A 22,354-nucleotide genomic window follows, 5' to 3' on the forward strand; every position below is an offset into this window, starting at 1 on the left:
GTCGTGTTGTTTGGCACCTGCTCTCACTCTGTGCGGCTTTCAATTTCAGTGCATCCTGTGATGCCAGGGCTACTGTGTGTGCGCTCGCTTTCTCGGTCTCGCTCTCTCTCTCGCTCTCTCACTCTCTCTCTCTGTGCTACTCTACTCAGACTCTTCATCTCATTTAATACCATCTAATCTAGGCGTTGCAGCAACTAGTTCTGTTAATTAAAACAGATTATTGTTGTTGAAGGTTCAAGAGGGTTGCTGATGCGCCACAGACACACGCACACACACTCTCTCTCTCACTCTCACTCACTCTCACTCATACACACAAACACACACACACACACACACACACACACACAGAGAGAGTGATGTGCACATTCTTGCACAGGGGCTGCTTCTATGCCCACCTCGGTTCTTTTCCTCTCCCTGCTCAATTCCAACATGTGCCAGTTGTCATTTTTAGCTCATTGTGTGCCACAGCCTGCACACAGATGCTCACTGAGAGCCACCTGTCTGCAGAGGAGGATGATAAGAGAGGAGAATGGAAAACCACTAGAGATAAAACATCTAGGCTCCTTGCAGTGTCACCGCACATGACCTTTGAATAGGTCAAGTCAAGACACAACAGGAAGAGAGCTCTTTTCACACCTGTCTGTAAAACCATGTCCGGGACATTAGGGAGCAAAGTGTGTGTGTGTGTGTGTGTGTGTGTGTGTGTGTGTGTGTGTGTGTGTGTGTGTGTGTGTGTGTGTGTGTGTGTGTGTGTGTGTGTGTGTGTGTGTGTGTGTGTCTGTGTGTGTCTGTGTGTGTGTGTCTGTGTGTGCGCGCGAGTATGTAGGTCAGTAGCTCCTACCTTTGTGAAGAGCTCCGGCTGGTTCACAGGTGTCTCAGTGTGTTGGTTGCGAGCGGTAATTAATTAAATCGTTTGGACGGAGCATTCATGCTAATGAGCAGGAAGGGCAGGGATTAGAAAATGGCGTGTGTGTGTGTGTGTGTGTGTGTGTGTGTGTGTGCAGATGAGCGGCGTGCCGCGCGCTCTAAAAGGCTAACCTTTTACAGTGTGAAACCTCACGGGGCGAGGTGCCAAACACACAGGAGGTGACGGCGGAGGGTGTTCTCCCCCCAACACAAAATTGTTTTGCGGTGTCTGAATGTCTTCTGTCCTCTGACACGGGGGACTTTTTGTGTGTGTTTGTTCTCAGGAAACATAATGAAAGATTTGGAACGGATTGTGTGGTTTTAGCAGTCTTTATTGGCATAGGTTGTACAATCATAGATGTTTTGAAATGTCATTTAATTTCAAATCTGTCCAGACACTGGAGGAATATTGTGAAGATAATCTTTCTCTCTCTGTCTCTCTCTCTCTCTCTTTCTGTCTCTGTCTGTTTCTCTTTCTTTCTCTCTCTCTCTCTCTCTGTCTCTCTCTCTCATCCCCTCCCAGGTGAAGGAAAGATGGTGGACCGGCTGGCGAACAGCGAGGCGAATTCGAAGCGCATCGCGGTGGTGGAGGGCTGCTTCGGCACGGCGGGTCAGCCGCTGGCCATCCCGGGCCGCGTGCTCATCGGCGAGGGCGTGCTGACCAAGCTGTGCCGCAAGAAGCCCAAGGCGCGGCAGTTCTTCCTCTTCAACGACATCCTGGTGTACGGCAACATCGTCATCCAGAAGAAGAAGTACAACAAGCAGCACATCATCCCGCTGGAGAGCGTCACCATCGACACGGTGGAGGACGAGGGCGACCTGCGCAACGGCTGGCTCATCAAGACGCCCACCAAGTCCTTCGCCGTCTACGCCGCCACCGCCACCGAGAAGTCCGAGTGGATGAGCCACATCGGCAAGTGCGTGACGGACCTGCTGGCCAAGAGCGGCAAGGCGCCGACCGGCGAGCACGCCGCCGTCTGGGTGCCCGACTCGGAGGCGACCGTCTGCATGCGCTGCCAGAAGGTCAAGTTCACGCCGGTGAGCCGGCGGCACCACTGCCGCAAGTGCGGCTTCGTGGTGTGCGGCCCGTGCTCGGAGAAGAAGTTCCTGCTGCCCAGCCAGTCGTCCAAGCCCGTGCGCGTCTGCGGCTTCTGCTACGAGCAGCTGTCCCTCGGCGCCGGGCTGCACACGGTCCCGCGCGCCGACCCGTACGGACGCAACAACCTGTCCGACGACGACGACGACGAAGACAGCAGTGACTGAGAGACCGGCCGAGGGTCCGTTCCCACGTCCACCTCCCTCTGGTGACCCTCCTACCCCCCCCTTAGCCGCCCCAAAGCTGGGTCTCCACGAACATTAATCAATGTCCACTCAGAGCTTGTTGACTTCATTCTGCTCATCCTCTTGCCCACTCTAATATACTTTAACTCTTCTGCAGCTCTTCCTCTTGCAGAACTGCTATGAACTCTCCTGATTCACTTCCAACATGCTGTCCGTGCTGCAGTAAATGTCCAAAACGAATTGTTGAAGTCTACCAGCTGTGAGGACAGCATCCCTTGTGCTGGTGGATTAATAAAATAAGGTGCAAGTCCTCCATAAAGACTAAAACACTAGGCGAAGCTTCCCTCCCGCCGCTTTACCCCTCGCGCCCTAACACTGCTCCAGCAGGCTGTGTGTCTCTCCGCACAGTCTCACTACAGGAGCGCCATCGCTCACGCTGCCCTTTCCCACAGTCTCTCTCTCTTCTCTCTCTCTGTCCTCTCTCTCTCTCTCTCTCTCTCTCTCGGCAGACTCCATCCAGCCTTTGGTGTGAGGCGGTGAGCAGCTTTCGTCCTCTCAGGCTTTTTTTTGCGTTCGTGCGTTTCTGTTTTTCGCTACCTTTGGACCTTACATGGTGCGCAGCGGATGCCGCCATGCCGACGTCACGGCAGGGAAGAGCATGGTGCTGGTGCTCGAGCACAGGCTGTAAATAATCTCTCGCGCTCAGCTTTTAGGCGTACGACGACGACGACATTGAGAAGATGCACTCTAGGTGTCTAGGTTCAGAATCGGAATCAGTATTTTTGTACCGTCTACCTTCCTTTTTCTAGAACAGAGATGCACCCCCACCCCCCCCACCCCCGTCTCCAAGATACTTCCCAGTCATATTGCCTGGTAGTTTGCATCCAAGTGCATTTTAGTCCTGAATAGATAATGCCAGTCAAATGAATACTTGCTTAAGACAAATCAGTGTGTCACTTTGGAGACTGCTAGCTCTTAAAGTGTTGTGTGTGTGTGTTTGTGTGTGTGTGTGTGTGTGTGTGTGTGTGTGTGTGTGTGTGTGGTTATTTTATGCAGGTTCCCAAAACTAAGCCTATGTCAATGGCTTTACCGCCACTGTGCCTTCTGACCCTCCAGGGGAGCAAGTTTATTCTTCTCGTTTTTCAGGGAAAGTCCAGTTAACAAAGTAAAAGTGAAAGCCATGTTTCAGTCCTAGAAGAATGGAGTCCATGGACCACGGCACAACATGACGGACGCTTACTTATGTTTTACACACTCCTCTGTGTTGCGGCTGTATATGATATGGATCTAGGAATTTGAAGAGTTATAGATTACAAGTCTATATTTGATAGCACAGTTTTATGGAAACCCCTTGTCAGCTTTATGTAAATCAGCTGAAAAAAAAAAAAAAAAATCAGGTTCTAGGCCTAACGTCGAGGAGAAAGAGGAAGAGAGAATGCCGGCCTCTAGTCCAGAGATGCACAGTAGTCTCTGCTGATGGATTTTGGATTTGGATTTTTATTTGGATCCCCATTAGCCTGGTCAGACCAGCTATTCTTCCTGGGGTCCTATCAATTATTTGCTTACATCATAATTTACATAAAAGTTAAGGATGGTTAGTTGTTGGTGTTGGTTACGTAGATAAGACCCATGGTGCTGGTGATGGTTGCATCAGCCGCAGATGTCCTCCTCGTCCAAGCATCTGGCACAGCCCAGGCCCCGCCGTGCCCTCCTGCCCAGCTCTACGTCACGTCCCGTCACCTCACAGGGCCTCTTACTCGGGAGGAAGTGAGCGTAGTGTCGGAGGAAGCGCCCGGTGTCTGTCCGATTCGAAAGCCGTCCCTCTTTTCCCTCCCTTCTCCCAGCCAACCCCCATCGAGTGTGTGTGAGCGTGTGTGTGTGTGTGTGTGTGTGGGTGAGTGGGCAGGCCTGTAAGTATGTATGTGAGTTTCTGTGTGACGCTGTGGTGAACTCGTGACTCTTCAAACAGGAATCGAGACATGCGAGCAGATGTTGTTTTTGAGGAAGCAGCGTTGTGACACTCCTTGAATTAAAGTCAACGCCTGAATGCATTACTACAGTGATTAGGCCCGGTATTACTTAACTCGTAAACCACAGGTGAATGTGAACATCCAGTACAAATGCTTCTATTATCCTCAAAAAAGGAACCGTAACTGTGTAAATGTCATTATCTACAAGCGAAAACTGACATTGAAAAGGGATACTTTGTGTTTGTTTTTAAAATAAAGAGCATTGACTGTTCGAACTAATATGCAAGAAGAAGTTTGCATTAACACAGAACTGATATTTGCTGTCTACTTTTTACCATGGAAACAGTTCTGTCAGCTTCTGCTTGTGCACACAAAACCTCATGGCTTTTAAAAACTAATTCATATGGGTTTACGGAAATGTATCTTTGACTTGATCTTGCTGTCCTATGTTTGAACTGGTTTTTAATGTTAGTAGTTGACTTCAGGTAGTTATGAAGTCAATTGTCCAAGGAATTAACAGTAACAAAGAGACCAAAACTGAAGTGTGGTCTGGATAAATTGTAAAGTCTGGCTACATTTTACGCCAGAAACTATTCATGCAAGTTCATTTAACCCCCATAACCCCCAACCTCACCCGCACACACACATTTTAACTAAAATCTTAATCCAGTTCTTCATGTAAGATTACTTGTCTCAGTCTTGCCAGTGTTGTAAATTTTGTACAGATTTTTTTTCTCTCTAATTTAGTTTGAATTTCTGCCCTTTGAAATGGCCTCAGATTCTGGAACAACTGTACAACCAGTACTTCTCTTCTCAAACTTTAACGAAGTAAAGGCGCTTGGACCAAGGGACTCGTGTCCACAAGCCTTTCAGAACACTGGAGAAAATGGCCTTAAGCGCTACCAAAGGGCAACTAGAACCGGGACTAAAACCCAAATGAACTCTTTGGACCCAAAGTGGAAAGGATGCTAGACAGAGCAAAAGTGGAATCTGCAAAACCTGAGATGACGCGTTTTTGCACCTAGACCGTGAGCAATAATGTTCGGGACAGAAGATGCGAGGGAAATTATGCATTTAAAAAAAAAAAAAAAACTGAGTTGTAATATGTACTGATTCTGAACAATGTAATTTGTCTGTTTTTGGGGGTTTGGATTAGTTGGAGTGAACCATTCAATTTTATTGTAATTTAAAAAGACAAAATCCTTCTCTTGGGTTGTTTTCAGTCCTTGAATATGGTTTGTTCCCTCACCTGATCTTACAAAAAAAAAAAAAATGAATGAAAGGGCTTAAACAAGAATGTAATCAAGCATATCATTATTAGATACTAATTTTTTCTGAGGAAAGAAATACAGTGTATTATTACTGAAAACTCTGACTCCTGTGTTTTATTGACGTGGTGGTGACGGTGGTGACTCATGGCAGTGTTAGAGGTCATGACGGATCCTTCTGAGAACTTGCTGTTCTAAAAATATAAATAAGTCACATTTACTGTAATAATAATAATAATAATAACTAGAAAAGCACTCAGAGAGCACAGACCTTCGCCAAGTGCCTCCTGGATCCAGACGGTGATCCGGATCACTCCCAAAATGTAATAGTTAATTCCTGGGTCATTTCAGACCTTTTCCTGAAAATTTCATCCATAACTTTTTGAGTTATCTAGCAAACAAACAGACAGACTGACAAACAAACCCCCGGAGAAAACATAACCTCCTTGGCGGAGGTAATGATAATAATAAAATATTCTTTGTGTGCACAGCAAACAACCTCCACCCCTAAATTCATTACATAATGTCCCCTTCCATTCATAAGTTCCTTATGTAGTCGGTTTCCTGAAATTTCCATGTATCAATCATGTGTTTTCAGTCATTTTTTAAAAATAATCTTTGGGGCTACCGATTTGGAGGAAGTGGTATCAGTGTTCCTGGAGTTCCTGTTTGTCAGGAGAGGTCATGACCTCACCTCTCAGCAGGCAGAGCGGTAACGCAGCATCCGGGATTAATGTCATCACGCAGGCTAATCCTCCTACACCTTCAGCTCTCTCTCTCTCTCTCTCTCTCTCTGCTTCTCTCTCTCTCTCTGTCTGTCTGTCTCTGTCTTTCTGTGTCAGCAGGCAGGCAACCGCTCCGCACGAGTTGGCTTGCAAATCCGATGACCAGTTGCCCTTTGGACTATTTCTGTTACAGCGGAACACACTGACCAGGTTGAGTTATTGGATTGGATTTCCTCTCGCAGCTTTTTTTTTTTCTTGGAAGAGTCCAAAGCTGTGGAATTTCCCCCCCACACAGTGCCAGGCATGTCAGCGGTCCCCAGTAGTTTATCAACATCAGACCCCTACATGGGTGAGAAGTCTGTGACAATACAAATCTGAGTGAACACAGCCTGTTCAGTCTACAGTAATTGGAGTTGCCTAAAATTGAGAGAGTGCCTAAAATCCTTTTGCCTTGGGGTCATGGAAACCCTGAAAATCTCACACTATCTATCTAACACTTCAGGTCCATTGGATACCCAGTTCACAGTTCAAATCATTCCCCAAATTACTGTGAATGTTGAGCACATGTTGCAGTAGCTAGTCGGTACCATTGTTCCATTCCTAGAGGTTTTGTAATGTGATGGTAGAGCTTAACTGTAGTAGCTTTGTTCATGGATTCATTTGGGTCCTTGTTAAAATTCCTTTACAAAGGAGGTCTTTCACTCTGGAGAAGAACATGAAATATGCTGTAATACTTCTCTGGAATTAAAATGTTTGCCCCACAGTTCGCTCTGGAAAACATCACTTGGAATGTGTGGGCGCCCTTTTCCTTCCTCAGTCCTTATTGTTATTACATTTTTGTGAAGTTGAATCTACACTCTCAAAGCAAATGTGTTGGGGAAAAAACACAAACTGTACTGTCCCTATTCGGACATTGAGATGTGTTAAAAACAACACAAGTTGTGTTATTTTTCAACACATTCGTTTTAAGAGTGTAGTACATTTTACTACTAGGACTGTTACACCCGCCTCAGCCAAAGCCTCCGCATTCTATGAAGCATTCTATGAAGCGTTTTGAGATGCATGGCTGAAGCTAAATGAAAGACCACTGCTTAACTCGCTGAAACTGATGGATGGATGGCCAGCTGGTTCCCCTCATACCCAGCTGGGACCGCAGTGGTTGCCGCTTGCCGGGCCCAGAATCTGTTCTCTACGGTCACCTTTGCATGACAAAGAGGTTCCCACTTGAATTGTCGCAGAAAGAGCAGGTGAATAAATGCTTGTCTTAGAAAATAGTTTCCGATTACAAAGTATTGTGTCATCATCCCTGTTTGTTGTCAGTTTTTTTTTTTGTTGTTCCCGTCAGCAGTCAACTTCCTTGCTCAAACATGCATTTCCTGAATGGTAAGTTTTCTCAAGTCTGAAGTCTACTTTAAAAAGAGACATTTTAAAAATGGATGGGAACACCTAGCTCGCTGAGTGCTTGTGAGACAGTTAAAAGCTGCTTGACTATCTAGAGATCCGCACAGCCGTGGAGAGTGGAGGAGTCAAAGGACGTTTGAGACTTGAGTACTTCGGGCCCTTTTCTGAAACCCTTAAACGCTGCACACATCTTAAAATGTCAGAGCAGTTTTTTTCCCCCCAGTCTCCGTCTCCTCCAGATGGCTTTTGATGACTAAGTCCACCGTGCTCACCAAGAATATTCCCTATCGGGGAGCACATCACATCTGTCAGTGCACTGCCTCTGAGCAGATCCATTGTCTGCTCGTAGCTCGGATAGGAGTCCTATCACAAGGCGGGCTGTAGTCTTGTTGGTTGGAGGAGAACACTAGGTGGATTGTCACTTACATGTGTCAGAAAGACTATGGGTGCCTCTCATTTTGGCTTTTATACATCCTCACTCGTTCCTCGGGCCTCGATCCTTACTGATCTACATAAAGAATGATGGGGCGAAGACAATGGGATAGTCTATCCAGTGTTAGTTATAGATTAGTGGGAACGCCCCTCGAGGATCGAGGATCGAGGAGGCATGTTGAGAAGCACCTTATCAGTCTCCGAGACTAGAGGGCCTACAGTATCATTTGTTATTTTGGAAAGCAGAAGAGCATCCCCTACTGGCCATATCAGAACATCACTCTTCTATGCATCCTCATTAGTTTCTGGCGTCTTCCAATTTTCTGACCTTATTATCACACCAATTGACATGGAATCAGGGGTTGTTATGTTGATGGGCAGCAGAGAGAGCCTGGTGCCAGCCTTGGTTTATTTGGATGTTTATTATGAACAGAACTAGACAGCCTGTATATGTGTGTGTATGTGTGAGTGTGAGTGTGAGTGTGAGTGTGAGTGTGAGTGTGAGTGTGAGTGTGAGTGTGAGTGTGAGTGTGTGTGTGTGTGTGTGTAATTATGAGCTTTGTAAATAGATGTATGCGTAATTGAAGAACGTTCAGTGCTTTCTTGTGTCATGCCCAGAGTGTGGAGGCTTTGTGGACGTCAACAAGAAAGCAGCAGTGGTTTGGACACTACAGGACATGACGAGACGTGAGGCCGAGGACATTTTCATTACACAGAAATATTTTATTTTAACAGAAAGCACAGACTACCGCTAGTGTCTATAAATACCACACGGGCTAAAGGAGGAGAGTTGAGGAGTAAGCAGCCGCTAACAGGAACTAGCCCTGGTCGTCACAGCTTTGCTGTCCCTGTCTTTTCTGTGTGCGGGTTCCTCCAGAACTGAAAAGTGGTTGAACTCGAAGTAATGAGACTAAATATTTTGTCCGGAACATTTCAAGAGTCACTAAGGGTTCACATCAGCTCTGTGTGTCACTGGCGCAGTACTGTATGTGTCTCAACATCCCATAATGACTATTATTAGAGTCTAGAGGCCAAACGGGCTCAGTTAAAGCATACACTTAACCAATGCTGCAACCCACCCCACACCTTTTCAAGCGAGATCAGATGTCACTTTCAAATGGAGGTTTTAATGGCAATGAGCTACATACTTTTTTTTCCCGGAAAGACAGAGATTTAAATTTCAGATCTATGAAATAACAACATCTTCACCTCGGTTTGATTTGAGTGATTTGATCGGAATGATTCTTTCCTCTATTAATATTCAGTTTTGAAATTCAAATAATTCCAAACACACAACATTCCTCAGAAAATGTCTCTGGGGAAGTGTTGTCTGTGACTGTTGACTGTTTTGATTGTGAATGACTTGTTTTCAATGGGATTCAGTGAGCTGCATGAGGCATTGGCAGGACATGTGATAATTCCAGTGCGTGCCTTCACAATGCATTCACTCCCAAACGAGTGGGCAATAGAGTATGAAATGAATATAATTCTGGGCTTAATGGATTTGTTCAGCACATGTGAAAATGCCATTAATTCTGCCCTATGCCTGTGACTAGACTACCAATCAGGCCTGCTTCTGCCAAAAGAGGACAAATATGACACTGGAGTATAATAAATAAAGAAAGAAGAATGGAAAATTAGCCATTCAACAAAGTTCCAAAAGAATTGCCAAGATGATAATTTATACTGTCAACAGTTCAAAGTAATAGTGGTAAGTAAACAGTTTTTTTTCTCGTCCATTATTTGACATCCAAAGTGAAAAGAGTATTGACTCTTCTGACCTAGAACAGTAAATCAGATGGCATCCAGCAGCAGCTTGGCGCAAGCCATATACTGTGCATCAAAACGTACTCTTCGATCCTGACATACGCTTGAATGACAAACCTTTCCCTTTATGCCACCCAAGTCTGTCTGCAAGTAAACAAGTCTTTTTATATCTGTGCTCCTCTCTCTCTCTCTCTCTCTCTCTCTCTCTCTCTCTCTCTCTCTCTCTTTCATTGCTGTGCCTTTCAATTCCATTCCATCCATTTGAGGTGGGGGGGAACTGCACTATTCATAACAATCAAATCCCTGTTGAAAAATCTGTCTTATGCACCCCAGGCATCACCACACTGACTAGAATGTAATCAACAGTACAGTATGATGCTGTTGAAAACCCTCTCTGTGTTATCGAGTCTCTCCCTCCCACCCACCTACCCCTCTCCATCCCCCTCATCTAAACGCATGTCATCATGTAATCATGGAAATGTGCCCCAATCAGACTGGTGATTAACTGCACCTTCACACATCTCATATTATGGAAAGTATGGGGCCTGACAGTTTCATTTTGCGGCACCATCGACCAGTGGTTTTTGAAAGCATAACATGGTCTTCTTCTCGAGGACCATCTCTCGATTCTCTCCCAAGGGACTGCATTTAACCCAGGGGGATGCCGTTGTGTCCAAGTGATGGCCATTAACAGAAAGCTCATGGCAGGTAAATAACCTTTAAATACTCTCATTACATGTTGAAGAGTTGCATAAGACCATTAGTTTGTCTTTTGATTGGTGCCCCCCTCCCCCCCATCCCCTCTGTAGGTTTTGAATCATCTAACCATCATCTTAATTATTTCATTTTCTTTGTAACAGTATCTGCAATAATGTAATACCAGAAAGGTACCTGTGATTATTGGCTAGCCTACTATAGGATTGCTTATGTTGAAGAGTTGCATAAGCCCTCCCCGCCCTCCCCATCCCCTCTGTAGGTTTTGAATCATCTAACCACCATCTTAATTATTTAATTTTCTTTCTGTACTTTACATCCATCTAAATACACTGAGACAGGAGGAATATCCCCCAAGTGTAACTTCACGGGAGACTAAAGACATCCCTGTACTGTATCTCCCAAAACAAAGAAAGACCGTTTTCTGCATATTGTTTAGATTCAAAAAGTAATTTTGCACTGCATCTTCCCATTATGACGTAAGCCAATAATTGAGACATGACATCATTTTAACAGTATCTGCAATAATGTAATACCAGAAAGGTACCTCTGATTATACTATAGGATTGCTTATTGGCATCCTGCTGTGATTAACACCAGAAACCCCCCACCTCCATCCCCAGTTGACACATCTCACATCTCAGTCAGCTGGAGAGAAATAACAGTTGTGTTGCATACACCTCATAGAGACAATTGTCCAGAGACAACACAACTAAGGGACTATGTGGAGCTCGGGTGGATGTTTCCCAGAGGAGGAATAAGTTACATTTAGCCATAGTCTTGGGAGAAAATGAGGCCAACAACAGAGGTGGTTCACAAAAAATGACATGAAACACACTGGTGGGCGAAATAGCCAAGAGTCCTGTCAAGATATTCGGATAAGAGCTTATTAACTGGTCACCTCTTGCTCATTTTTTAAGGGCACAGGCAGCACACCCACGTGTGTTAAGATATAGGCTATGCACACAACCTTGTCATTTTTTTTAATCATAGTCTTTCCTCTTGGTATTTAGATGTTGCTGTTAGAGAATACTGCGGTCTTGCCGAATATACTCTCCTGTTCCAAAGGCAGCGAGGACCACCCTTGACAGACCACCCTATAGGTAGCCTACATTATTCAATTGGCAGGCCACAAAGTTTTGCAGCTGTAAAATTGTCAGCAGTGTCTGACATTATGAGGCAGAATGACCATGCATGGAGATGGAGTTTTGGTCTGACTAGTGAGCTACATAAAAGCATGTTGACAGCGGCAGCCCAGCTGACACTGGTAAAGGCTTTTAACTGTTAACTGATATTTGGTGTTGTCTTTGTGCTGTTAAAGTTATTATTCATACATTTGTGTTCAAACCTGATAAAACTAATGCAGAGTGTAGAATCTATGGGTTCGACAGGTGTGTTATTTGTCCTAGCCTATTGCATCAAACTTAATTTATACCAAAATACATTACATTATCCCTTTATTTTCTAGCATTACCTGAACATTACATTGGCTATAATTATTTAATTGAAAGATTATCCAATCGTTTCAATGTTGTAATGTTACAACTGTTGTAGCCATAGTTTTCTTTTTGCTAACATGCATTTGCAAATTAACTTGGCCACGACTGCTCAGCTGCACACGACACGGGCAATTTCAAAGAGCTTATCACAGAACAATCTTCTTTTAGATGGCTCCGTTTCCATGTTTCCTATTCTAAAATGAATACAGACCTGATGTATAGTCTAGTCGTAATCCCCATAGGCCCAATAGTAAACCCAGAAATGTTGAGTACCCTAAAGTTTTATTGCATAAATGTAATCTATAGGCCTTGTGGATGAAATTCAACTTGGTTGCCTAAAGTTGCACTTTGGGCAATTTGCATAATTAGCATAAATATATAGCCAATTAAGGCGAATAGGGTGCAGGTTAATAGGGTAAAAAAAATAAATAATAGATATCACTATGAAACTTTCTCAGTTGGTTACTTGTGTTAAGATGAGAAAAAAATGTATTGCATGTTTGTTATATTTTAATGTTTACATATGCAAATTAGGCCCTATCTCATAAAAAAGGCTCTAATTTGCATACACACAAAATCAGATAGTGTGATAAAGCCAGGCTCAAAATGTTTCTTTTTTCCAAAGTAAACATGTATACTTGGAGGGCTGAGTTGGTGAAAACCTTTAAAGGAACCTGGTAAGGAGGCAAAAAACATGCAATACATTTTTTTCTCATCTTAGCACAAGTAACCAACTAAGAAAGTTTCATAGTGATATCTATTATTTATTTTTTTTACCCTATTCACCTGCACCCTATTCACCTTAAGATAATTGCCTATATATTTATGCTAATTATGCAAATTGCCCAAAGTGCAACTTTAGGCAACCAAGTAAAATTCCATCTATTAGGCCTATAGATTACATTTCTGCAATAAAACTTTAGGGTACTCAACATTTCTGGGTTGAAGAAATTACGACTAGACTAGTAGGCCTACATGGTGTCATTTTTCCACTCGCCACACTCGTTATCCATGCATAGCCTACATGATTGGCGGCACAGTATCGGTATGACTGCTCACCAAAGCCTTCACGCGCATCATTCTGTCAAGTCGTCACACTGCTGTTACGCATGTAGAAAGGCTACTGAAGAGTCACCCAGATTGTCCAGAGGGAATGAACACATTTGAGTTTTGTTTTGACACTATCAAACAAGTCCCTTGAAATGTTGAAATGATTTTTCCTGCATCCGCCATCTAAGTCTGATGTGACACTCTGTGAGATTGACAACGAAAACATCACCCATGTGGGGATTGTAAGTAATGACGGTTAGTTCACAGAAGCTCAGGAAATATTTGAGGCTGAAATTCTAGACGACGAAGGTAATAACAATAAAAAAAAATAGCCTGAAAAGATTTACAGAAAACCAAACGCGCATTTCTTCCTCGCAAAAGATTAAATAACTGTGACGTCATCTGGCATGGAGTGTCCTTATCTAACGTCATATAGCCTACTGTATGACATGGGTCTTTAGGTTTATGGTTATGGTTATGGTTATGGTCCAAAGGGGATGACTTCAGGTAAATAAATTACCATTATATAGTTATTTATGTTTATAGGCTACCATTGTACAACAGCTATCTAATTGCAATGTTCTCCCCTCAGCATATCTATCAACAGCTAAACAAGAGCGGCAGATAAAACACTTTCTCTCTTATGGCTCTGCAGCTAACTATTGCAATGTTCTCCTCTCAGCATCAGACAATGATGAACCTCCCAAAGGCCACAAAAGGGGCCGGGGTAAGAGGAAGAGGTCTCGGAGCTCTACGAGGCCATCGGGGCGGAGGCTGGCGGCGCTGAGATGCAGCTCTAGCTCAAGCTGCAGCTCCACCACTTACTCCCTGGCCAGGTCCCCTGGCGGCGCTCGGCTCAGCCCCCAGACCCTCCATGAAGGGCCTCTGAGGAGAATGCAGAGACGCCCAGCCATGACGTCCAAGATGGTGGGGCACAGATACCGCCTCGGGAAGAGTCATCCCACTGACCTGGCTCAGACGCTGGCCGAAGCCCTTGCACATGAGCCCTGCCCAGGAGATGAGATGCCAGGGCCCTCGAAGAGGCCTGTCCCCCTACAAGATGAGCACCGTCCAAAAAGGAGGAGGAAGTCAGGGAGGCTCCAGCAGTCCTCTGAGCAGCCTGAAAGCACAGATTCCTCTGAGGCTGTCAGACCTGCCAAAGCCCCGCGCAAAGGTTCCCATGCGTGCAGAAAATGTCAAAATGTCAACAAGATATATTACACATGACGGACTACTGGTAGTGCTAAAGAAAATTACTGATTAAAATGTTAGAGCTTGATATAAACTTTTGGCTCTTCATGCAATGTTTAAATTAATGCTGTTCACACAGTGGAACTAATTGAATGTCATATCGTAAAATTTCAATGTCTAACATTTGTGTGCACTTAATTGAGGCTACTGGAAATGTCCCCAGAATTCTTTGCTGGATAATGAAACAAAACAACTGTTCTGCCAACGTACTGTATCACAAGATAATTATCTATGACTGAACTAAATTACAATATTATTTTCTCAGCACGCTTGGAGCGGCTTTATCAGAAGGGGCCATTACTAGGGAAAGGTGGGTATGGGTCTGTTTTCAGTGGAGTGCGAAAGTTCGACGGATTACCGGTAAGAGTAGTTCAACTAATATCCTCACACAGTCCCTTCCACCTACCTTCAGAAGAAATGTCCTTTCTCCTGACAGGGGCCACAGTCCGTGCTGTGGGCTCAAACAGTGCATAGCAAAGGATTTGTGAATTTTGTTCCTGGCATGACCATGAGAAGGATTAGTTGTGCCTTGTACGACCTGGGCTGCCCTGATAGCAGTACTCCTTAATAGGATGTAGAGACTGTGGAACCATATGTATGTTCTATTCAAAGAAACCTGTGGTGTATTTCCATCAAAATTCTGTGAAAAGTTTTGATCTTTTTTGATCTTATCAAAACTTGTATAGCCTGCGTCATTTTCACATCCATACTCTCCATTATAGTTCAAGCACAGTCTCAGTTATTCAAATAGGTTGCTTTTGACTCCATGCAAATAATGATTCACTATGAGCATAAGCTGAGTTTTTTTTTTCTCTCATGTCAGGTGGCAATTAAATTTGTGTCCAAACTCCAAGCCGAGGAAGAGATAGAGCTTGTGAGTATGGCCCCCCATTACACAATATCTGCCTTTGAAATCTGCTTAGCTATTTATAAGTACATCCCAACATCCCTACAGTGTTTTTCAGTATCTCTCTACCACTTATTTTGTGCATTATTTTGTGCTTTTATTTTTGTGCTGTTATCTTGTCCACTCATGTCCACGGTCTCCGATCCCCCCCCCGCGTCCCTTCCTCAGCCCGAATTTGAGGGTCCTCTCCCGCTGGAGGTGGCCTTGATGAAGCGCGTGTGTGCGGCGCCCGAGAGCGCCGGCGTCCTCCACGTGCTGGACTGGTTCAACCTGCAGACCCAGTACGCCCTGGTGCTGGAGCGGCCCGAGCCCTGCCAGGACCTCCTGGCCTTCTGCCTGGACCGCGGCGGCCGCGTGGATGAGGGCCTGGCCCGCCGGGTGACCACGCAGCTGATCGGCGCCCTGCTCCACTGCGCACGCCGCGGCGTTCTCCACCGCGACGTCAAGCCGGAGAACATCCTGATCCGCACGGACACGCACGCCATCAAGCTGTTTGACTTTGGTTGCGGAGACCTGTGGAAGAGCACTGCCTACAAGGATTTCGCAGGTCAGGGGGATTGACTTGTCGTTGGGCTTTTTAAAGCATATATTAATATCTCTTTGCTTCTGAAAATGTCATATTTTGAACAGTCTACTCACAATAGTCTTTTCATGTCTTGATGTGAGGATAAGTCGGCATTTACACCTCTTGAATATTGATAAGCCTCATTTCTCTGAAGCTAGATACATGTATAGTATACACTGCCTTGAATATGTATTGTAGCATTACAAAGAGATGCGCTACCTCTTCATGTTTGCCTGGTAGTAAGGCAAGGCAAGGCAAGGCAGCACATTTTATACATAGACATAATTCAATGCGCTTTAGATAAATAAAAGAAAATAGTAGAATAACAGAGAATAGTAAATAACTGTTTAAATAAAGTCTTAAAAGGGCAAATCCAAACAAGGGGCAAAGTTGTTTTTCCTTCATCCATATGTTTGTCCCTTCTGCAGGCACTCTGGATTACATTCCTCCAGAGTGGTTTCTCCGGGGGAAGTACCACGCCGGCCCCGCCACGGTCTGGTCTGTCGGCGTGACCTTGTACAGCATGGTCTCCGGCTTCCTCCCCTTCGGCAGCCCCAGGCAGATCATTACGGGCAGACTGCGGTTGGACGATGACCTGTCTCAAGGTGAGGCCGACGAATGACACATACAGCACGGCTGATTGACAGGGAAGTGAAGCCGCATGGAGTACACGACACGACCGCACTTTCCTGGAAATGGCGCTGTCTGAATAGGCTCCCCGGGCACTGTTTATTATTGGTGTTGTTTCCAAGTGGCACTCGACATACAAGCATGATTTTTCTTTTGGTTACCATAAAACAACAGCAGGGATTTTGTTTCATATCACTCCGTGTTCTTTTGTGCTGTCAATTTGCACTTCCCGGCCGTGCACTGATTAGTAGATGGCCCCATCCCATCTCACTGGTGCTGTCAACTACATGATTATCTACTGCAGTTCATATGGAGTATGTTTCTTGTGGATCATCTGTTTGAGTGTGTGTGTCTGTCTCTCTCTCCCTCTCTCTGTGTGTGTGTGTGTATGTGTGTGTGTCTGTCTGTCTTCCTCTCTCTCTCTGTATGTGTGTGTGTGAGTGTGTACTGTATGTCTGTCTTTCTCTCTCTCTCTTTCTGTGTGTGTGTGTGTGTGTGTGTATGTCTCTGCCTTTCTCTCTTCTCTCTCTCTCTCTCTGTATGTGTGTGTGTGAGTGTGTATGTCTGTCTTTCTCTCTCTCTCTTTCTGTGTGTGTGTGTGTGTGTATGTCTCTGCCTTTCTCTCTTCTCTCTCTCTGTCTCTGTATGTGTGTGTGTGTGTGTGTGCGTGTGACTGAGGGCAGAGTGCCGTGACCTGATCCGCTGGTGTCTGAGTCCCAAAGCGGCGGAGCGGCCCACTCTGGAGCAGATGCAGCTCCACCCCTGGCTCCAGTAGAGCAGCCTCAGGTCAGCAGGGGGCCCAGACACTCACTTTAACCACCACCTCCACCAGTTAGTCATCTGGCACGGCTGTGCTAAAGACATTTGGCAAAGTATAATTATGAGGTAGAGAACTTGCACAACTCAGAGACACCTGGGAGGCGGGAAGCAATTACCCGTCATTTGACAGTTTCAAGTGTGTTTTTGGGTGTTTAAGTAATGTAAGATCATGAACATGATTGACAGCTGCTAAAAGCACCCTTATAATGTACCCTATGATTAACTCATAGCAGAGAGTGTATAATGTACTTGCCAAATTAAACCCTGCTTTTCACAGCTCCTCCATGGCTCTCCCTCTGCTCTTAGATTGGATTCGTTTGTGCCCCCATCCTGTCTGGGTATAAAGCCGGAGACGGCTCATCCATCTGTTCTGAAGAATTTTAAAGCTTTGAACAAAAACTCCTATTGAGAGAGGAAAAAAAGATCTAAAGTGAAGAAGATAAGGAAACCAATTGAGGAGTCCATGCTGGGAGGCTACCCAGGCGAAAATTACTCTACTGATTTTGGCTACTTCTGAGGTATGAAAAAAATAAATAAATAAATGAACAAAAAAAAAGAAAGGAGGATAGTGACAAGGTGTGATTTCAAAGAGGACACCTAGTCCAGCCATAATGGCACAGTACATTTTCAATAAAAGGTGAGTACAGAATTGTATCCTTTGATCTGCACCAGTTGGTCATCCTTAAATCTCTTTGGAGCTCTCTCTCTCTCTCTCTCTCTCTCTCTCTCTCTCTCTCTCTCTCTCTCTACCCTATGATCCCATGTTTTGAAGTCCACATCATTGTCTCTTTCTCTTGGCTTTTCAAAAGTAGATACTATATTTGGAGCAGGTAACTCCAGCTAAATCACTGATAATGCCGTGGCATACTGCTATTCCCTCCGAATCCAGCACTGGCCCAAAGTACAATGTAGCGTCCAAACGCAGACAGCAGACAGACATTTGCTCTGGCTTCAGTGGGTCTCAGTTCTTTTGTGCCTCCCAGCCACACCTCCCCACTTCAATTATAAGCCTGGCACAGGTGTGTGTGTGTGTGTGTGTGTGTGTGTGTGTGTGTGTGTGTGTGTGTGTGTGTGTGTGTGTGTGTGTGTGTGTGTGTGTGTGTGTGTGTGTGTGTGTGTGTGTGTGTGTGTGTGTGTGTGTGTGTGTGTGTGTGTGTGTGTGTGTGTGTGTGTGTGTGTGTGCGTGTGCATATGCGTGCGTGCCTGCGTGTGATGCAGTGCTCTCAGGAACAGAAACCTCCTATTCTGGGCACCATCCTGATCTTCTCCAGGCTGCACTGCTCACCACATATCAATGTCCACCTGCTTCAATATTTGATTCAGTTTCTGTTACTATTTTATCATTTGTGTGGGCCTTTGCTTCCCACTGGTAACATGTTAACTGAGGACTGACTGCAGTCACTCCAGGCAAGAAGAAAATTGGTTTCCGTTTTAATTGAGCTTTGTATGACTCATTCACTTATTGAATGCCACCTCCTGCATGGCTTTGCTGCTCTTTAAAACCTTCTTTTTTTAAAGATCAGACTGTTATTCTGTTTAGAATGGGTACTGGCTTGACTGTCAGTGCCCGTGCTAAAAACAGATATGCTTCTATGGTTTTAAAAGCATGTCCCCAGAGTGTAGCACTGGCTGCTCTGTTGGTTCCAGCAATTTGAGCTAGGTACAGTAACACCAGTTATTTTATTCATTGACTTCTCAAGTACTTGGTGACTTCGAGAAACAGAGACCTATGTGAAAAATGAGTGAAATGAAAAAGAGAAATTGGATTTCCCTTAAAGCCGTGACGCTGGCATGCTCCTATTCTTATTGTATTAAGAATAGGCTACTCTATTAATCAAGCACCATGCAGTCTGCATTCATTAGGTGCTTGTTTTATACACCTGTGGAAATTCACCTGATGAAATCCATGAATAGAGCCTTTAATCCTCATAAGAGATGCTGTCAAAAAGGGCAAGTATCTCATTCTCAATAATGACTAAAGCCATTATGCAAAACATCGCAAACAGTTTTCACAATTTTTGCTGGAGTTACACTTTGAATCTGGTAGAGTAGAGACTTAGAGCTGGTGGTGAAATCATGCAAGCCCCGTCCCAAACTGGGATTTAAAATGTTGTACTGTCAGCCATGTCATCTCACTCAAGATTGCTCACATTATAGAGCTCTGAGCTACCTGTGTGGCATGTGTTTCGCACAGCCAGGCTGCATGCCCCAGATGGAGGGAAATCAGTGCTGAATGATGAGGGCTGTTCACCGGCTGGTCGTTATTTTCATGTCATCTCTCAGAGCTCATGGTCACGGAATTGCAAGGACTGGAAAAGGTGAATGCATTCACACTTGTAGGGATGAGTCAAGGTCTCTGAAGATTAGGTGTATTTTCTTTGCTTATCTGCAGAACAGGTCTAATTCTACAGTTTGAAGTTGCAAGGTTTTGAACAGTATCTCCAATTCTCTTCCTGTCAGATAATTTGAGAAAAATAAGATAGCATTTATGTGCTATGAAGAGCAACATTTTAACGAAGTTATACATGTGTGTTCCATATGAATTATGTACAGTAGGCTATTACTGATGCTGGAGGACCACTTAAGTGGGAATCATATCTCAAGTGAACACAGAGACCATCGTTCTGCACACTAATATAAAATATTTACTCCCATCATGCAAATTAGTGCATTTTGTTCAATTATGTAAAAAATGTATGATTGAGAGGGAAGTGCATGAATTGATAGTAACAAAGCTAATAGTTACAAAGGATCAAAGGTTTAACTACCGGTAGATGTATTGCTTATAGCGGTATAAAATATGACCACTGCATGCTCACCGCTCTGGGAAAAAGCGCTAATTTTCCTTAAAAGTCTTGTTGGGCTACATGTCCACCAAGTTTCATGTGCCCTGGTGTTTCGGTGTCCCAGGAATCATTGACCACAAATTCAGCAAGTTGACGGAATGAATAAATAAATAGATAAACAAACAAACAAACAAACAAACTAACTAACGAACAAACAAACAAACAAGCAAACATGTGTATGGAAAAAAATAGTACACTACTGAATCTCTAAAACTAGTCTCTAAGTTTCAAACTGTCTCAACCTGAAACCAGCAATAAGGCCTGTCCTTTAAGTCTGAATTTATATTCTGTCAGCACTGTCTGCATTCCACATACCAGAAGCCCTTTCTGTCTGAGAAAAACAGACAGGAAGCACCTGGGCTCGGCCTAATAGACATTTCAACCAATTAGAGGAGCACTGTGGTCTAACCGCACATTTGCTGGCAAAGTATCATTTCAATCCCAAACAAAGGATTATGTGATAGATGGAGAAATAGATTGCAAATGGAAAGATGTGCCTTTGTAGCTGCTAATTTCATAATTACTGAATCATTATCAGCATTGTCTCGCAGCGAACAGGCTAAATATGCTTCTGGATATTATGACAAGCTGACAGAATTTCGAAACACTAATTATCTTAATGCATACTGTAATCCTACTGCCAAGGCATATTTATAGGAAGGATTCAGAAGTATGGGGGCACTCCACGGATTCAAACTAACAGAAGATCTCAGCAGGTGACTCTAGCCTACAGGAGCTAGAATAGAATAGAATAGAATACTTTATTGATCCTGTGAGGGAAATTAGTTTCTCTGCATTTAACCCAATTTAACCGTATTAGTGAACACACACAGTGAACACACAGTGAGGTGAATCACACACTAACCCAGTGCAGTGAGCTGCCTGCCCGGGGAGCAGTGAGGGGTTAGGTGCCTTGCTTAAGGGCACTTCAGCCGAGGACTCAGCTGGGCTAGTCGGGGATCGAACCAGCGACCCTCCGGTCACAAGTCCGATGCCCTAACCAGTAGGTCGCGGCTGCCATGTTGTTTTTTTGTAAATGTACCATGAAGTCAGATTATTGAAGATGCAAAAAGGCTACCTCTTAGTTTACTGAGATAGTAGAAACTATAGGCCTACACTTGTAAAAAGCGAATGCGTCAGGCTTTGTGAATTGAATGAATGTTTTCCTTTTTTTATCCATTTCAATATCACTGGTTCATGTAGAGCAGGGGTCGGCAACCTTTGAGACCCCCAGTGCCAACTTCAAAATTTCTAGTCAATGAGTGTGCCACTATCAACAATAATGGTTAAAACACACACACAAACAACGGGAATATACTTCTACAAATTTGGAATTTTACTTCACATTGATAATGTGCTAATAAAAATGTTATTATTATTATTATAGCCATGCATAACAAACGAAACGGCCACAACATTTTATAGGCAACAGCAGGCCTATTTAACTAAACCGTGTGGGCTGAGGCTAAAATATCTTGCCTACCAGTCAGTGTGATCCCTGTCCTTGCTTTTCTTGGCTGAGCTTTTTTATCTGGGGTTCGTAGTTTGTCACTTTGTCAGTCTGAGATTTTTATTTATTTTTTTTGCTGCTACTGGTGGCGCGTGCCAGTGATTATGCCTCGGCGTGCCAGCAGTGGCACCCGTGCCATAGGTTGCCTACCCCTGATGTAGAGGGTTCACTGATAAAGGTGTCTCTACCTCCCTACACCTGCAGAAGTATCCTCTCCTTTCCATTCCTTTCATCTCTCACTTAACTGCTTTCACATATTTAGGATTTTTAAAAATACTGGTCATAAGTGTTTGATCTGATTATGTTTTTCCAACAGTAGGCTATTCATTCTCCTTGCATACATCGCCTCCGGCCCTGTCTGCTATCCGGTCGCTGGTCGCCAAGGAGAAGTAGCCTACAGGTGCACGAAAGGTTCTTCCTGTATTCCTGAGCGTTGACTGTGTCGTAACGGCATCTTCTGTTATATTCTGCTCATTACATTTTCACTCCGACACTATCTTGTTTGAATATCATGTTTGCTCAATAATAACAATGAACAGACGCATAAATACTTCTTTATCATAAGGTGCTGTGCAACCTTGCACACAAGAACCCAGGCAGAGAGCCTTTCGTGCACGTAGCCTATTAGGAGTCACTCCTACATCGCCAATCTAAGCCACATCGTCAAACTGCTAATCACTCTGTGGGGAGCTGAGCCAGGGCCGTGCACGAGAGGTTGATGAGCGGAAAGGTATCTCGGCTGTCGCTTCAGAACCTCGCTGTGTGAGTGTATCCTCATACCCCTCATGAATGCATAATTGGCAACTTCTCAAG

General features: G+C 44.4%; 2 protein-coding genes across 3 annotated transcripts in view; both read left to right on the top strand.

Annotated features, from left to right (window-relative positions):
- plekhf2 (pleckstrin homology domain containing, family F (with FYVE domain) member 2) overlaps positions 1–5,520 on the top strand; it is a 29,504-nt gene extending 23,984 nt beyond the window's left edge. For both annotated transcript variants that reach the window (XM_062538488.1, XM_062538489.1), the window contains exon 2: positions 1,430–5,520. In XM_062538488.1, coding sequence (XP_062394472.1) covers positions 1,430–2,169 — 740 coding nt within the window. In that variant the 3' untranslated portion in view covers positions 2,170–5,520. The remainder of the gene's footprint in view (positions 1–1,429) is intronic.
- LOC134082324 (serine/threonine-protein kinase pim-1-like) lies at positions 3,817–17,675 on the top strand. The gene is made up of 9 exons (XM_062537972.1): positions 3,817–3,982; positions 8,602–8,670; positions 13,696–14,187; positions 14,530–14,624; positions 15,088–15,147; positions 15,352–15,718; positions 16,165–16,341; positions 17,050–17,152; positions 17,492–17,675. The coding sequence occupies exons 1-8, from the start codon at positions 3,817–3,819 to the stop codon at positions 17,139–17,141; spliced, it is 1,518 nt and encodes a 505-aa protein (XP_062393956.1). The 3' UTR covers positions 17,142–17,152; positions 17,492–17,675.
- Positions 17,676–22,354: the final 4,679 nt, after the last annotated feature.

Source organism: Sardina pilchardus, chromosome 6, assembly GCF_963854185.1.
Source record: "Sardina pilchardus chromosome 6, fSarPil1.1, whole genome shotgun sequence".
In the NCBI taxonomy this organism is placed as follows: domain Eukaryota; kingdom Metazoa; phylum Chordata; class Actinopteri; order Clupeiformes; family Clupeidae; genus Sardina; species Sardina pilchardus.

Excerpts from the sequence above, each read along its gene's own strand:
- LOC134082324 (XM_062537972.1), top strand. The coding sequence starts at position 3,817 with ATGGTGCTGGTGATGGTTGCATCAGCCGCAGATGTCCTCCTCGTCCAA. Across the intron at positions 8,671-13,695 it reads ACTACAGGACATGACGAGAC|CATCAGACAATGATGAACCT; the intron begins GTGAGGCCGAGG and ends TTCTCCTCTCAG. Across the intron at positions 14,188-14,529 it reads TGCCAAAGCCCCGCGCAAAG|CACGCTTGGAGCGGCTTTAT; the intron begins GTTCCCATGCGT and ends TTATTTTCTCAG.